At 39.2% G+C, this 19,034-nt stretch overlaps 1 protein-coding gene across 2 annotated transcripts in view; it reads right to left on the bottom strand.

Annotated features, from left to right (window-relative positions):
• su(f) (cleavage stimulation factor subunit su(f)) overlaps window positions 1-19,034 on the bottom strand; it is a 455,931-nt gene that overhangs the window by 379,014 nt on the left and 57,883 nt on the right. For both annotated transcript variants that reach the window (XM_067142809.2, XM_067142802.2), the window contains exon 2: window positions 14,805-14,996. In XM_067142809.2, the coding sequence (XP_066998910.2) occupies window positions 14,805-14,996 (192 nt within the window). The remainder of the gene's footprint in view (window positions 1-14,804; window positions 14,997-19,034) is intronic.

Here is a 19,034-nt window from a genome sequence, read left to right on the forward strand (position 1 = left end):
AATTCCCAGATATTAAATACAAAATCAGAGAATGGTGTTCCAATCAATGGTTAAAGGAAAAATGTTATATGGGGTAGAAGTGTGGGGATTGGAGGAGAATAGAAATGAATTAAACCGGGTGGTGGCAAAATTTAGTAAGATTATGATGGAGGTTCCTAACTGTACTGCTAATGTGGGGACTAGATTAGTATGTAAAGAATCGATAGATATTACTATAACAAAGAGGGTAATGAAGTATTGGATGAGATTGGAGGAAGGAAAGGGAGGAGATTTATTACAAGAGGTATATAGGTTCCAGAAAAGTATGGAGAACGAAGAGTATTGGGTGAATAGGAGCAAAAATAAACTACAAAGGATAGGGTTAGGAGAGTGGTGTGAAAGTTGGGGAGAGAGGAAAGAATGGGTATTGAGAAAGCTGGAAAAGAGAGTGGCTGATATAGAAAGGCAGAGTTTAATAATGGAATGTAGGGAAAGAGACTCACTATCAGTATTAAACAAATTAGTAGAAACTACGAACCCGAGAACCGAATTTGAGGGTAGGAGGGGTAAAAGAGGATTATACTGGTGGGTTATGGGAATCCCAAAAAATATAGGATGGATAGGTCGAGAAAATAAGGATAGATGTATTTTATGTGGAGAGGGATGTTCGGATATGCATATATTTGATAATGTAGTGAATTAGAAGAGATGAAAAAGTGTTGAATAAGAAAGAGATAGAAAAAGTAGAAAAGGGTCATAAGATGACGGCATGGCTATGCAGAGAATGGGAAAGAGGAACAAATATATCAAAATATTTAAATTTGGTTAGAGCTAGGTTTGTAAAACAATAGGAAGGTGTTATGTTCCAGATAATGGGTGACAGAATGAAAGGATTGTAGAATAGAGTTGGAATTGTAAAGAATGTACAATTAGTGAGTGATATTTAGACTAAGAGACGCAGATTAGAAAGAAAGAATTGTGACTAGTAATTCTAGAACATAGGGTTGAAAATAAGTAAGGAGTGTGTTAACTATAATGGATAAGTTACTATAAGGTAGATTAACAAGTGTAAGTGAGAAGAGAGATGAGTAGATTTGGAAAAGAGAGGGGAGGGGATATAAGAGATAGGAGGGGCTGAGACAGACCCATCTCTAGGTGAAGATAATAAGGGATTTTGTAATGTATAGAAATGTGTAATAGGGAGTGGTTTTTTAGACTAAAAGATGAAAATAAGACGAAAGAACTGTGATGAGTAAGAGAACTGTTGAACTGTTGGCAAGTTCGGTGTTAAAAAAAATGTATATAATAAAAAAATAAAGAACGTGAAACAGATTAAAACTAGGACATAGTGGATGGAATAAACAAGCAGGGTGTAAACAGGTGTATTGAAATTGATAATGTAAAGAAATGTGCAATTAATGAGTGGGTTTTTTTAAGACTAAGAGATGTAAATACGATGAAAGATCGGTGAGGAATAAGGAAACTGTAGAACTGTTGACAGGTCAGTGTTGTTACACGGTGTATAAAATATTATCTCTAAGACATAGTGTTGAAGGGAATTGGTAATGTACCGGTATAGGAATGTGTAATAGTAAGTGGTTTTTTAGACTAAGAGAGGTAAATAAGAGGAAAGAACTGTGATGAGTAAGAGATCTGTTGAACTGTTGGCAAGTTCGGTGATTGAAAAAAAAAATGTGAAACAGATTAACGCTAGGTCATAGTGGATGGAATAAATAAACAGGGTGTAAACAGGTGTATTGAAATTAGTAACGTAAAGAAATGTGCAATTAATGAGTGGGTTTTTTTAAGACTAAGAGATGTAAATAAGATGAAAGATCGATGAGGAATAAGGAAACTGTAGAACTGTTGACAGTTCAGTGTTGTTAAATGGTGTATAAAATGTTAACTCTAAGACATAGTGTTGACAATATAGTGGATAAGTTACTATAAGGTAGATGAATAGGTGTAAGTGAAGAAGAGAGATGGTAAGATTTGGAAAAGGGAGGGAGGGATATAAGGTGGAAGGATGGGGTGCGAAGACCCATCCCAAGATGAGAAAGACAAACATGTCCGCACATAGAGAAAATGGAGAGGCAAGATGGGAACAGGCAATGTGTATCAAGACGACTCAGATTAGTAGGCGGGACAATAGATAAGAGCGTGATGAATCGCATGACGGTCTGGTATCCGCCTCTGCGATTCGCCACGCAAAGAATGGGAGGGAAGCACATTGCAATCGAGGTTTAGGTGGGGATGACATCTGACCCACGGGTGTGGCTGATAGCGGTATTATGGACGGAAGGGGTTCCCTCATTACCAGGGGATACCGCGATCAGCCAGTTGTCTCTTTTTTCTTTTGTTAGTTAGTTGTAGTTAGTAGAATATTAGTTTTAGCGAAGGGTGGTGCAGTTTATGGTCTGGAAATCCGCCTCTGAAGCGCCACCAAATTAGAGTATGGAGTAAGTAGTTTTATAGAGTTAAGTAGTATTAAGAGATATATAGTAGATTTTGTTTGTTTAGTGTAGGGTGGTGCAACCGATGGTCTGGTGATCCGCCTGGGCGACGCCACCAAATTAGTTAGGGTATGTAGTTAGTGGTTTTAAGAGACATAGATTAGATATTGTTCGTTTAAAGTTTTGTTTTGTTTCAGTGTGTTTTGTTGTCTTTATTGCCTGTAAGCTGATGGTGTATACTAGGGTGGGCAATAAAGAGATGTTTTACTTACTTACTATTACATTAAGGCTGATGATGGCCAGCCAAGGCCAAAACAAGTCGCTAGTTTAGTAATGTAATTAAAAAATGCTGCATATTATTGTTGTGTGTCCTCCGCGCCTACAATCTCCGCAGCCCGCCCGACACATGGATATTTCCAGAGACCACGAGGCAGACTGCAGCGCACTGACGTGATCGTCTGTGACGTCAGCCAGCGCTATAAAAAGAGCAACGTTTCTCGCCTCTCCAGGACTCCTACAGCGTCCAACGACCAGACTATACCGCAAGTCAGACATGGAGGTACCCTCTTAAAAATGTGTTCTGAATAGGTGGACTGATTCCTGGCCGTGAGGTTTCACCTCTGGACATTGCCTCATTTCATCCTGCATCCCATAGGCACGTCGAGCAACCATCCCAGCATTCTGCTATTCACACAAGTCCTCTACAGTGCTCTGACCCCAACCATGGCATTCTGCTATATATGAACATTAGACGCAAGTTCCTTGCAAGTTATACACCTCCTGTTAGCATTCTGCTAATACGAACTCTCTCTACAAGTTCCACTTGTTATTATACATGACCGATAGTTTTCGACTATCAAGAACATTCTCTCATTTGAACAGACTGTCTTATCAAGACAAGATTGAGTGTATATAGGAATCTCAATTTGTAAATATTATTCAGGCCCTCAGCCTACCACCTTATATTAACATTAAACGTGTGCTACTCAACAAGCTTCAAGAAAAGTTTCGTTCTATTTCATGTACATATTGAATAAATGTGTTGAAGCAATAAACTTTTATGTTGTGCCTCGTATACCAAGTTCCTTGTATAGAACAATTATAGTATTGAAAAGGTGGACCATTACGACTTTAATTTTATAATCATTGTGATCACAATTCAATATGGATCAAAACCATAATGTTTATATCTTATGATTTCTGACTGTGAACAATATTCCAGGGTGAACACCTTAGAAATCCATGGAGTTCCTCATCAACAGAACTAAAATGTGTGTGTGAAAAAGTGGTGGCTGTTGGCGGAGCACTCAGTGTCAGTATTGAAGAAACTGACATCAATGCTTTGCCATACGCTCCCTAACAGCAACAGTTTGAACTTCCCCTCCATAACTGTTTGATTCCGCCGTAGGTATTTCAAGGAAGAACTTCTCCATCAAAGGAGAATAAAAAGGAACTTTTCTACACTGGATATTGGCCACACATTCAGTAATCCTATCTATATAAACGAGTCTTTGTTCTACTCTTCGGATACCATTGGGGGTCCACTGTTGCTCACGTCCGCAGAATTTACCTCCACATTACTCTGCACGTGTCCCCTGGGTGGTGCTAAGTGAGCAACAAAAATCACGATGAGACTGAACTGTCTTAAACGACCTCTCGGTCAAAGATTAGGGAGAAAAAAAACCCCAATAGGTCCTTCTCAGGACACTCATGTTCGTAAGATTGGACCATCAATACAAATTTACCAACTCAACATAGAGGGTATAAGCAGAGCAAAATGTGAATATTTATCCAAAAGCTTGAAGAATCATCAAATTGACGTAATCTTATTCCAAGAAACCCATGCTGAAGACGACTTACAGCTTTACAGCAGAGGAAGGATTCCAGGTTTTAAGCTTGTGGCTACAAACAATCATACCAAATATGGCCTGGCAACCTATATAAGAAATAACATCAGCAACTACAAAGTCCTGCCATCAACTTCAGATGACAATGTCTTTACAGCAACAGTTAAAAGTGGGTAACCTGACAATCAACTTACACAAACCACCAGTATTCATCTGGCCTTCTCCACCCCCACCCTCATTACAACATCCAAGCATCATCATTGGAGACTTCAGTAGCCATCATACTCTCTGGGGATATCAGGAGTGCGATGAAAATGAACAAAAATTTGTTGACTGGATGGATACAGAAAAACCTCAAACTCATTTAAGATGCTAAAGATAAGGCAACTTTTATCTCTGCATGATGGAATCATGGCTATACACCTGACCTGTGCTTCATCACGCAGTCTCCAAACGTTCCCAATGAGGTACATAGCACAGTACTAGCCAGGTTCCCTCACAGCCAGCACCGGCCACTAATTCTCCAGACAGGTCTGTTCATACCCATTATCCTTTCCCACCCGAGACCACAATGGAACTTCAACAAAGCAAATTGGACAGAATTTTCAAAGCAGACTGACTCCAATATAAGATTGATAAAACCCACTTTCAACAACTACAGCAGATTTATTGGTATACTAAAAGGTGCAGCAAAACGATGCATACCAACAGGTTATCACAAAGATTACATCCCTGGCTGGAATGGCAAAAAGCTTCTCAAGGAATATGAAGACAATGGTGATCCTGCAACTGCCTCTGTCCTTCTACAATCACTAAATGAAAACAAACGAAATAAATGGCAAGAAACCATAGAATCCTTGGACCATACTCACTCCAGCAGAAAGGCCTGGTCCTTAATCCGGAAACTGGATACAGCAAAAAAATACCATCAGGCAAAAATGTAACAAACTTAGATAATATGGCCAAACGCATGATCACTACCTCCAAGTCAAGAAAGGAAAAACATATACGACAAGTCAAACATCAATTGAATACAAGGAAAAGGTCAGCTCCACAATCATCCGAGTTCTCTGCCCCATTTCAACTAGAAGAGACTATAGAAGCAATGAAGTGTATGAAACCTGGAAAGGCAGCAGGTGTTGATGGCATTTAGCCCGAATTTCTGTTACAATGTGGTCCAGCTACTGTCAGATGGCTGAACACCTTTTTCAACATTGTAGGAACAGCCTATCTGCCCCCACTATTCAACAAAACCAAGATCATTGCTATATTAAAGCCAAACAAAGACCCTTCAAAAGTTGAAAACTACCACTCCATTGCACTCCTTAGTGTCACATTCAAGCTGCTAGAGAGACTTATTCACAACAGAATCTCCTCAGCCATCAATAAGGTTGTCCCCATAGAACAAGCTGGATTTAGACCAGGAAGAGGATGTGAGGTGCTAGCAGTAGCAACTCATATCGAAAATGGTTTTAAGAAGTGGATAAGCATGGGCGTCTTCTTAGATCTAACTGCTGATGATACCGTTTGGCATGATAAACTACTGCTCAAATTCATACTGTCATCCCTTGTCGGAAACTAACCACACTAATAGGCAATATGCTAAGCAATAGGTATTTCCAAGTATTTTCAAAAAACTCTGCAAGCAGGGTGCACAAAATGAATTATAGGCTCCCACAGGGATCTGTGCTGGTTCCACTACTTTTTAATTTATACACATATGACCTTCCAAATACCAAGTCCAAGAAATTTATTTACGCTGATGATATTGCCTTGATAGCCCAGGATAAAAGCTTTCCTGAAGCTGAAGCAACATAAATATCAGATCTGAAGATATTGGATGAATACTTCAAACATAATTCTCTTCAACCGAATCCTCAAAAGACTGTTGTATCAACTTTCCATCTGTGGAACAAACATGCAAATTACAATCCTACAGTCAGTTTCAGAGAAGGGATTCTCCAATGGTGCAGTAACCCTAAATACCTAGGAGTGACCCTGAACAGATCACTGACATACAAAATGCATCTCAAAAATGTAGCAGCTAAAATTAAAACCCAGAACAACATATTACAAAAGTTAACAGGGACCACCTGGGGTGCCAATGCATCAGTCCTTAGATCCACAGCTCTGGCTCTTTCATACTCAGTTGCTGAATACTGCTGTTCTACATGGTTATCCAGTGCTCACACTAAAATAATTGACACACATCTCAGTCAATCAATGTGTCTCATCACAGGGTGTATCCGATCTACTAACACACTGGCTATCGGTTCTAAGTTATATTCCACCCCTATCCGTAAGAAGCTCTCAGTCACTGCTGAACACATGGAAGAAAATTGAAAACAACCCACTGTTACCAATATGTTCAGACTGTCCAGTATTATTACCGCAGCGATTAAAGTCCAGACAACCATTGTGGCAAACAGCAATCAATCTGCAAGACAATCACTTCAAAATACTAGATGCATGGAACAATCAGTGGCAGAGCCAAAACTCCCCAACACATCATTACTTAATTAAAACTCCTTGGGAGCAACCCGCAGGTTTTCATTCACCTCGACGACAGTGTGTGTACTGATTAGGATAAGGACTGGCCAGGGAAGATGCGGAGCAATACTGAACAAGTGGGGATGGAAGTCCTCTCCTCATTGCGACTGCGGTGAAGAACAGCAAACCATGGATCATACAGTGCTCGAATGTCCCCTCAGAGCGTTTAGAGGCTCAATAAAAGATCTCCACAACCTAACACAAGAAGCCGTTGAGTGGATTAACCAACTGGACATAGTATTGTGAATATTCTTACGAACTTGAGAGTGTGTGTATATGTATTTTTGTACATATTTTGTAAATAGCTGATATTCCTCCTTTCATCATATGATAAATAAATAAGGAAACTGTTTTCAAAAGCTAAGGAAGTCAAGATTTCCAAAAATGTGAAATACCTCTAGATCAGAAACGGAAAACTTTTCATGAGGAAAGATGGCTCACAAATAACTGGGATTCAAAGCAAAAGTGATTTAAATAAGGTTACATTTTAACCTCACTCTATGATATGTATTACCAGAATGTCAAGAGGTCTCAGGTCAAAGACAAACTCATTATATAACAATGTGATTCTTATGATCTTATTGTATTATCTGAAACATGGTTCCATAATTCTATTTATGATTCAGAAGTGTTTGTTGATAGGTATCATGTATATCACCAGGACAGAAATATACAACTCCCCAGTAAGAGCAGAGGTGGAGGGGTGTTGACTGGTGTAAAGAATAGTATCATCACTGAAAGAATAAATCTAGTTGAAGGAAATGCTGATTCACTATGCATTTCATTCCTTAGTAACAATGTAAGGTACATTATTTATGTAGGTTATTTTCCACCAAATTCAGACCTGACAACTATAGTTTCTTCTTTAAAAGCCTAATTCAAATCAAAGGTATATTTACATCAAACATTAATATAATGGGTAACTTTAGTTTACCTGAAATAATAGGCAACAATTATGATATGTCAAGGTAGCAACAAGGTTAAAGATGTCCTACAGATTTTACACTTGTTGAACTTAAAATCAATTAATTATGTACATAATAAAATTGGAAGAACCCATGACCTTGTGCTTTCAAATATAGATACAATAGATCTGAACGAACAATCAGAGATACTTATTCCCACCGATCAACACCATCCTCCTTTGTTAACCTCTATCAAATATGCAGAAAATAAAACAAGTAAAATTCGGATGTGAAAATTCATTTAATTTTAAACAAGCAGATTTTTTACACCTTTATGCTCTGCTTAGGGAAGAAAACTGGTATGATATTCTGAATTGTGATATGTAAATCTAGCTGTAGATGTATTTTACAACAAGTATTATTCCATCTAGCAACAATAACATAAGGACTCCGCAAGTTTGAGTTCTCTAGCCTCTCTCACTTCAACTCCAACCACATAACCTACAAGAGGTGCCCTTGTTAAGCCGAGCAACCCAGTGGAAGGTTTGTGTACCCATCCCAAGCGGGAAACTGGGTCGGCGAGCCGATCAGTGCGTGAGGATCACCAATCCGTCATTGAAGCAGGCGTGGTGATTAAGTTTCGCACCCTTTAAGTCAAGGTAAAATACGGTATTCCCACAATCGGATCTCCGGGTGGGAGCCGCTTTGATGTCTCAGAAACTAAGATCTATTACAAAGAAACCTCAAGTATTCAATGCCTGTAGCTATAACTGTCGTTCATTGCTAGGCAATGACAGACTAGAAGAGATTGAAGAACAACTTGGGAAGATCAACTGGAGTGTTGTTGAGCTAAGTGAAATACGCCGGAAAGAAGAAGACTGTCTTCTCTGAAAATCTGGAAATTTGTTTTATTTCTGTGGCGAGCCAGAAGGAAAACTGAATGGAGTTGGGTTTCTAGTAAACAGGAACATCACTGACAAGATAACAGTACTAGAAGGAGTATCCAGCAGAATAGCTCGATTGGTTCTGAATGTGTCAAAAACTTACAAAGTGCAGATTGTACAAGTTTATGCTCCCACTTCAAGCCATTCAGATGAAGAAGTTGAGTCCTTTTATGAGAGCCTTGAAAAAAAATCTGTGAAAAAGGAAGAGATTGTCATTTCGAACTGATCATTGGTGATTTTAATGCAAAAGTCGGCACCTATAAACTTCGTCATAAATCAAGACCTATAAACTTGGAGACTCAGTGGCGGGCAACTACGGGATTGATGACAGGAATGACCGAGGTGAGAGACTGGTCCAATTTGCAGAATATACCAACATGCCAATAATGAACACGTTCTTCAAAAAGCATCCTAACCAAAAATGGACATGGAGAAGCCCCAACTTCAGTGTTAAAAACGAGATAGACTTTATTATGTCAAATACGCCTCATACTGTGAAAGACGTCTCAGTTTTAAACAAATTCAATACTGGCAGTGATCACCGACTTGTAAGAGCAAGAATTGAAATCAATAGAAGAGATGAAAGAAAAATATTCTTAAAAAGGAAGAGAAACGTAATCAATCTCAAAAATTTAGAAAACAAAGAAGAATTCCAAAAAGTCATCCAAAGAAAGTTTCAGGTAACAAAGGAAGAAGACCTACCACAAATGTTAGTTGTAAGTGCAAAAGAAGTAGGTGGCTTATGTAAGAATAATGACCAACCAAATAAATTCAGTGACAAAACCAAAGACTTCCTACAGAGGAGAAGAGAAATGAAAATTCAAACTGATCGGGACACAATAGAATATTCTGAGCTATGTAAGACTTTAAGAAGAGAAATGAAAGCTGATATACAGAAGTTCAATGAAGAAACCTTAAGAACAAGTGTAGAGAACAAGACAAGTTTAAAGGCAGCTAAACGTGAGCAACTGATGGAGACAACAGTCGAATTACTGAAAAGGAGGAGATTTTGAATTTTATCAGATACTTTTATAGCAGTCTGTATAGTAAAACAAAGGAAATTTCTATAGCACCTGACCTAAAAAGTGTAACTAAAGTTCCGAAGGAAGTCAGATATGCTATAGACAACATGAAGAAAGGAACTGTTGCCGGTGATGACGATCTTTCTGTTGATACTCCGAAAGCTTACAGGTGATGAAACAGTAAACCACTTGGCTAAAATCATCACTTCTTGTTTACACAATGCTTCAATCCCAGCATCATGGAATAAAGCAAAGATTGTATTATTGCATAAAAAAAGAAGTATACACAATATCCAAAACTATCGCCCTATAAGCTTGCTCTCTGTTTTGTACAAACTTTTTATGAAGATCTTGTTACACAGAATCAGCTTTACCCTCGACTCAGCCCAGCCGGTTCAACAAGCAGGATTCCACAGCAGCTTTAGCACAATGGACCACATTCTGGCTCCGCGTGAAGTGATTAGCAGAGCAAATGAATACCAGATGCCTCTGTGCATAGCCTTTGTTGATTTTGAAAAGGCATTTGATTCAATCAGCATTCAGCTATCTTACAAGCCTTGGATGAGCAGGAAGTTGAGGTGGCTTATATCAGAGTTCTCAACAACATCTACAAGTCCTCTTCAGCCTTTGTTCATTTCGGTGAAGTAACTCCAGAATTCCCTATCGGAAGAGGTGTTAAACAAGGTGATCCAATCTCTCCAAAGCTATTTTCAGCTGTTTTGGAGATGGCAATGTCGAAGTTAAATTGGGAAGGAAAGGGTATAAGGATCAATGGCAGAAGGCTTAACAACTTGAGATTTGCTGATGACATTGCATTATTGGCAAACGACAATGACGAACTCCAGACATTAGTTACTGATCTTGCCATGGAATGTGAGTCAGTCGGCTTGAAGATGAATCTTTCCAAAACAAAAGTCATGTCCAACAAGTGGGTCACAGCAGGAAGTGTGAACATCAACAACATGCCGTTAGAGAAGGTCAATGAATATATCTATCTGGGCCAGTTGATGAATATGAAAGGTGATATAAGACCAGAAATTTTTCAACGCATTAAGCTAGGATGGCAGGCATATGGAAGAAACTCAACTGTCTTCAGATCAAATATGCCAGTAAATCTGAAGAAAATAGTTTATGATCAGTGCATTCTACCTGTGCTGACTTACGGCTGTGAGACCTGGACACTGAACGAATTTATGAAAGGGAAACTTAGGACAGTGCAGAGAGGCATGGAAAGGTCAATGCTGGGTTTTACAAGGAAAGATAAAAAGAGAGCAGATGACATCAGATCAATCACTAAAGTTAATGACATTCTTGAGAGAATAGCCACATTAAAATGGCAATGGGCTGGACATATTGCTCGAAGGGAAGATGACAGATGGATGAAGCTAGTGTTAAAATGGAGTCCAAGAGATCATCAAAGGCATAGAGGAAGACCGCCACACAGATGGGACAAAGACATCAACAGAATAGCTGGTGCTACCTGGCAGAGAACTGCTCGAGACCATTCTACCTGGAGAGTTCTGTTAAAGACCTACCTAATTTCAAAACTTAAAGAGGCCACATCATGTAATGATAGAATTGGCTGCTGCTGCTGCTGCTGATGATGATGATGATGAGTATTCAATTTTTATTAAATGTGTTCCAAAAACTAAGTACTATAAACGCAGGTATCCAGTCTGGTTCACTAAAGATATGGTAGCCGAACCACTAGTAATAAACTACATAACAGTAAATAACAAACAGGAAAGTAAAAAAAGTAAAACAATTTAAATACCTAGGAAAAGTTATACAACTTAGGCGAGAAATCTGCATGGCAAGAAAAAACTAATAAAATGATAAAAGCACATAAATAACACAATAAAAGCTGTCTATCAACCAAAACAAAATTAAAACATTACAAGATGGCAGTTAAACCAGAGATGACATATGGAAGCGAAACTCCTTTTTAAAGTCACTCAGAGAAATAGAATCAACAAAATCCCAGAAGTAGGGAGAAGAATAGCAAGGACATGCACAAATAAAAAAATGGGAAAAAAAAGGACATTCGTTTTAATGTTACCAGTGAGAAGAACAAATACTAACTTTTTCATGAATAAGATTCTCAGCGATTAATTTTGTCGCCATTTGCCTGCACATTCTGAGAGGAGTGTACTGCTCCGTGTACGTCTAGGGCTCCCTAACTGTACACATTCGACCAGTCAACAGGATTATATTACTCAATGTCCAACAACAAAACTACAAAGAGGGAGCATCTGCACCTACTCAATATCTTTTAACAAGATTAGTACCAAGAAAACTAATGACACACCATAATATTCTAATATTCATCATCCAACATTCTTAATCATATAAACTTAAAAGAAAAACAATATACATAGTTGAATATTCTAGAATGCTTGGTACAAACATGCCTGTGAACGTACAAAATTAATATAATTCCAAAGTGTACCGCAATAATACTGTGAACATTTTATCCTATTTTAATGTATTATTTGATAAATTTTATTACATCCATATCATAGAATGTTCCAGAATGTTTAGTATAAACAAACCAATGAATGTATACAACGATTCACCAATATGAACTGAACTTCAAAGTGTACCTCAAGAATGCCATAAAACATTTTACGTGTTGAAATTGTATTTCACCAAATTATCTACTACTCACGAACAGTACACTAGAATTTTATGTAACATATACATGTCATAGAATATTGACCTTGTTTTTAAACCAGAAGAGACATCATATCATTGTATATTTTATATACTGTATATTTTAATATTATCACTCACATCATGTTACATTCTTCATTAGATTTAGTAATGTTTTAAAATTATATTTTAACTTTAGATCTTATGACCAGCTGAGGATGACCTCTGTGAAGGTCGAAACCGGTACTGCTTAGTAACAAGATATAATAAAGTATTGATTAGGTGGACGGTACCCATTCTTTGTGATTGTAAAGACTCATAAGGTCCGCTATTGTACCCGCACCTAATTTAACAAGAGGCGAGAGGAGAGCTCTGAAGTAACTTAGAGAGATGATTCTGAATTGACCATTCTCTCAGCTGATAAGCGTAATGCGACAGGGGTTATGGACACTGATGAATATAAGAATAAGATCTCAACTATATAGTCAGAGCCTGTTTACAGACTGAGCTCACATGACCCTATCACTCGTGTGACCAATGCCACCGTGAAGCTCTTAAGGCAATCTTCAATTCCAAAAGAGGAGGGTAAACATCTGTCCCCGGGGGACACAGTCCCACCTAGATTATATGAACTTCCTAAGATCCACAAAGATGATGTTCCCCTCAGACCTACCTAGTTCTTCGTATGCTCTGGCTACATACCTGAGGAAATTGCTTCAGCTACACATTGGAGGTACTGAATCATACGCTAGGGACTCTTGGTATTACATCAACAAATTGTCAACCATAACCCTTCAAACTAATGCACCTTTGGTGAGCTTCGATGTGGAGTCCTTGTTCACTAAAGTGCTGATCGACTTGGTCATGTCTCTCATTGAACATCTGTTCCCTGAGGACATTACTAAGCTATTTTACCACTGCATAACTTCCAGGTATTTCTCGTGGGGTGGGAATTTTTACGAACAGACGAATGGAGTGGTTATGGGAAGTCCACTTTTGCCCGTAGTGGGAAAATATTTTTATAGAGCATTTTGAGGAGGCTATTGCTTCGATGCCCGTCAAACCGATGATTTGGTGGAGGTATGTTGATGATACATTTGTGTTCTGGACAGAAGGTCCTGAGAAACTTCATCTATTTCTAAACCACACATATCAGCAAAATCCTTCAATTAAATTCACTATGAAGATGGAATCAGACGGATGTCTTCCTTTCTTGGATGTTCTAGAAGAAAAAAACTGGATGGCTCCTTAGGACATACCATCTATCGTATGTCTACCCACACAAATCGATATCTTCATGCAGCACAAAAATAAGGCATTCTCATGACACTCACCAAAAGAGCGAGACGAATTTGTGAACCATCAGATATCCAGGTGGAGATGGACACACTCAAAAGTCATGTTCAAGGGTAATGATTACAGCGATTTGCAGATTCATAGAGCCCTGCATCGCAGAGAAACAACCAAGCAAAGCTCACAGAAGGAAGTAGTGAAGGGAACTGCCTACCTACCTTACATTCACAACACCACAGATCAAATTGCCAATGTCCTCCGTAAATACAATATCTGTCACTCAAATTGCTCACAGTCTGGGTAAAACCAAGGACAAATTGTCCCCACCTTTAATCCTGCAGTATACAAAATTCCCTGTACTTGCAGCAAGGTACACATTGGCCAAACATGCCAGTCCATTGGTACTCGTATCAAGGAACATGAACGAAATATTTATATCAAACAGCCAGAAAAATCCGCAATAGCCGAGCACACTCTACCGTCGGGTAATGATGTCATTTTCCAAAATGCTCAAGATGTTACCCACACTAGACACTACAGGTCCAGGATTATATGGGAAGCTGTGGAAATACGTAGAAATCCTAACAATTTCAACAGGAACACTGGCTATCAATTAAGTAATACGGGATTGCCAGCCATTAAGGATTTACGTAGGTGGTTCCCATCCCTGTCCCTTCACTACTGTTATTTCGTTTCAGAGTTGTCCACATTCGTACGTTCCTCATCGCCAGATGTTTCATTCCAGGCTTGTGTCTATGACATACTTTCATATGTGACTCCCTCTTGGACCGATTCCGATGGTTCCGTCAACTTCTACTTCGAACGCTAACGCTGTACCACGTCCGGTGAGCCATCTGGTGACGAATGAACGTACCACTTCCACTCCTATTACATCTAAATTCAAACCTCATTCTTGAGAAGCCTTTCTCGTGAACAGTCAAAATTTTCTTCTGAAGACGCAGAGCAAATTTCTCTGCAAAACGTAAAGTATTTCAACTTATTTTCTTGACACGGCATAAGCCCAAAATCCTATAACTTATCATATCTATAAGTACGGTCTGTGAAAGCATCAATGGCAACATTTTGGATTCCTACTTTTTTTTCCTTCTAATATATAAATCTAAATTCGTGTTACTTAATAAAAAATAATTGTACACACCTCTTGCTCAATATAAATTTTCCAATAGCGTCCAGCGCTGGGAAATGTTAGAACTAGTTTCTCAAACAGAGGTCTCATTTCTGCAATCCATTTTGTTTGAGCCTCACGAATAAGAAGACTCCATGCTTCCAAGTCATACGGGTTATCATCTACTTGTTTCTGAGCTTTCTGCAACTTTTCATTGCCCCAGTCCTGAAATTACCAAAACAAAAATCATGAATACATATATAATTATATTACAAAAGACAAAGTAAACAAAAAGGTAGGATGATAATATGATTAGACAAAGCATAATTTTTTGCAGTATATGGAATGAAAAACTTACGATTAATGTACGATGAAAAAGCCCTGCTTTTGTAAAAGATGTCAACATTATCCAAAATTCACCCCAGAGGAAAGTGTGAGAATACCTTAAGCTAAGATAAAATAATATAGTCACAGCATGTGAGATCTGCAGTGGAGAATGGATGAGAAAAATGATTGCTCTAACACAAAGGGCACTAGGAAAGTTTTGCAATGAGTGAACGCTTTAGACTTTTTCAAGATAATTTCCACCACACACTTCTCCATACGTTGAAACCAGTCACTGAACCAACTCTGCCACTTTTCTTCGGTAACATTTTCACACTCTTGATCCCACGCTGCCAAAAGCTCCTCGTCGGATGTAAAACGCTGCCCTTTCAGCTTCAGCTTCACTTCTGGGAAGAGTGCGAAGTCACATGGGGTAAGATCAGGACTGTATGGGGGGTTGATCAAGCACAGTCAACCCTGATCTGGCAAGAAAATCCATTGTTACATTAGCATGATGTGCTGGAGCACTGTCGTGATGCAAGAGCCAAGTGTTGAGCCGTGACCTTGGACAGAGCTGCTTGACAGCCTGGATGACCTGACGCAGCCAAGTTTCACTGTACCACTTTGCAGTAACTCTCCTTTATGTTTCTAGCACAACCTGAGTCAGCATGCCCCATTTAGTGAAGAATACTGCAATCATCCTTTTCTTCACTGACCTTGACTTTCGCACAGTCACAGGAGTACCTTCATTTCAAACAGCCACACCTTGTCTGGGATGATGTTGAGACATCGTAATAATAAAGCCAAGTTTCGTCACCTGTAACGATGCTATTGACGTTACACGAAGTCCCATTTTCAAACTGTTTTAGCATTTCTCGCCACCATTTCTCTCGATGTGCCCTTTGTTCCTCTGAAACTGAATGGGGCACCCAAAGGGAACAAACCTTTCTAACATGAAGATGGTCGTGTAGAACTGAATGAATAGCTGGTGCAGGGATGTGGAGGGTCTCTTCTATCTGCCGATATGTCAACCGCCTCTCTTGCAGCAACATTTTCCTCACAGCTTCAATGTTTTCCTCAGTCACTGATTCAGACAGTCGCCCAGAACGAGGATCGTCTTCAACCCCAAAATTTCCACTCTGGAACTGTTGTCCGATGTGGACAGTCTTTCCCCAGCACAGGAGTCATTTCCTGCAGGCACTGGTCAACAGTTCATCCACAAACAAAATTGTAACAGATAATTGCGCGATATTCACCTTTAGACCACAATGACAACTTGCTTTCAATCATACTGCTTGGTAACAACTGGTGTGAAGGCCAGGCCTTGCTGTCTCCTAGACCGGTTTTCACCCCTCTTTTTATCCCTCACCATAAAAGGGGCGTCCAGCCAACCGTTTTCGCGTACTGCAAAACTTTCCTAGTTCCTTTTGTATTACTAGCTTTGGATTACACTTTCAAACCAATACTTCTATCTGGTTCATTTTCATTACCTTCAAGGAACAGCACTAAACCTTGCCACAAGCTCAATTCTATACACAAATAACATGAAGAGATTTTAGCCATTATCTACCAAAAATCAGGAATATGTTTCGGTGGACCTGTAAAATCTATCAATCAGGTTCACCAAATAACACAATATGGAGAAAATGCTAGAAACTGGGGTGACCAGACATCCTGGAAAGCCAGGATTGTTCTAGTCTATCAGTAATCCTGCCAGTATCCCTATACTACTACTACTACTACTACTACTACTACTATTTTTTTTGCTAGTTGCTTTACGTCGCACCGACACAGATAGGTCTTATGGCGACGATGGGACAAGGAAAGGCTAGGAGTTGGAAGGAAGCGGCCGTGGCCTTAATTAAGGTACAGCCCCAGCATTTGCCTGGTGTGAAAATGGGAAACCACGGAAAACCATTGTCAGGGCTGCCGACAGTGGGGTTCGAACCTACTATCTCCCGAATACTGGATACTGGCCGCAATTAAGCGACTGCAGCTATCGAGCTCGGTACTACCACTACTACTACTAATACTACAGAATGAAGAATTGTCTCTAGAAATGTTTATAGTCACATGTACTGCAAGTATCCCTTTCAGAATGTGTAGCACAGTTGTGCAGGTTCAAGTTTTATTTATGTCTGAGCGTATCTGAAGTTGTCTCAGCACTAGACTGGATTGCAGTGCTTGTGCAGGACATGCAGCATGTACTTCAGTCATTTTTACTTAGCGCTTGACCATCACGGTGCAGGAAAAATTTAAAGATAGAGCTCACCGACGAGATAGCAGGAAGCAGTAATGCCAATAGTAAGTATTTATGTATTACATTCATATTAATCTAATTAGTTGGTGAACGTAAATTGTGAAAATACATCGTCGCACTTAATACCAGAAGTTTTTGAAGGTGACATACACAACTGTGTGGGCTAGGTTTTCCTACAGCCAATGCATAAAAGAGTGCCGAGTTGTCGCATTACAGTTCTGGCGATATTGCTTAATACAATTTCATTTTTCATAATAAAGCCTGTATGTTCTGATGCTGCTTACATGAACACACAAAACTAGATAGTAGTATGGCCAAAAGTACTCGTTTACAAAAAATTTATTTTATTTTGTGTGTCCGATATTTTTAATTCATTATTATTATTATTATTATTATTATTATTATTAGCGTATGGCAAGGAAATTATATACATAATTCATTATATATGTTTTACTGAGGATGACCCAATGCTGGGTTGAAACATGTCTACGTCTGTGTAAAGTTTCGCCTTAACTGGACGTAAAATAGCATAGTATTGACTAGGAAGATATCAAAATATTGTACAATTTTGTAAGAAGTTCAACCGTCAATACGAATCTAACATGAGATTCATAGCCTGTAAAGTGCTGAGGCCTATCAACCCCCATCCCGCTACATGAACACTCTTATAAAAGACTGGAGACACTTTCCCCATGGTAGCATATCATAAATAACCACCTACAACTAGATATGCTGCTATACGCTGATGATCACGTACTATTTGCCTGCTCTTCAGAGGATGACTTACAACGTACTGTTTACCATCGTAATAGAATAGCTGCTGAATATATCATGGAAATATCAACTGAAAAACCGAACACTCATTTTCAAAGGTAAAGAACCCGTTCCCTCTACAATGATACTGAATAATAAGCCAGCAGAACAAATGAACCCTTTCAACTACCTTGGCTACTCACTATCATTTGACAGCAATACTGGTACTGATAACAGCACAGCAAAATTTAATAAAACCATGGGTACCATCAATTCAGTCATGAAACTCTCAATTGTCCAGAGAAACACAGGACTACAACTTTACAGAACACTAGCCAGACCCGTTCTCTTGTGTGGAAGTGATGCATGGACCATCAGGAAAAAGAGATGAACCTGAATCACTGCTGCTGAGATGAGATTCATGAGACGTACAGCAGGATATATGCGATGGGACCACAAGAGGAATGAGATGAGGAAAGAACTGAAGGTGGAACACATGTTAAAATTCGTAGGGAAATACCGAAAGAACTGAAAGGACCATGTCAACAGAATGGAAAGGGACAGAGTCCCAAAGCAGATCTTACGATACCAGCCCAGAGGAAGTCGCCCAGCTAAGCGATGGAATGAGACTGTAACAGGCCACTTGGCCGAATACCTGTTTCGATGACGATGTCTTCTGGTCGTAAAGGACTCCCATGACCTGGCACCACTTCATCCACGCAATGCCAAATTTTACTCCATGCATCTGGAAGTGTGGTACAATCCAAACAAATGATTGATCTCAAATACTAAAAATCAATGGTTTTCGGTAGACCAACGACCTTAATGTCAACTGAACCATCGTTCTGCATTCAACACTCCCAAGTACACTGTCTCCTTCAGATCAAGCTCCAGCCATATTCACTGAGGCAAGTTTCCCAGTATTG

The sequence above is a fragment of the Anabrus simplex genome, chromosome 1 (assembly GCF_040414725.1).
Source record: "Anabrus simplex isolate iqAnaSimp1 chromosome 1, ASM4041472v1, whole genome shotgun sequence".
NCBI classification, from domain to species: Eukaryota; Metazoa; Arthropoda; class Insecta; order Orthoptera; family Tettigoniidae; genus Anabrus; species Anabrus simplex.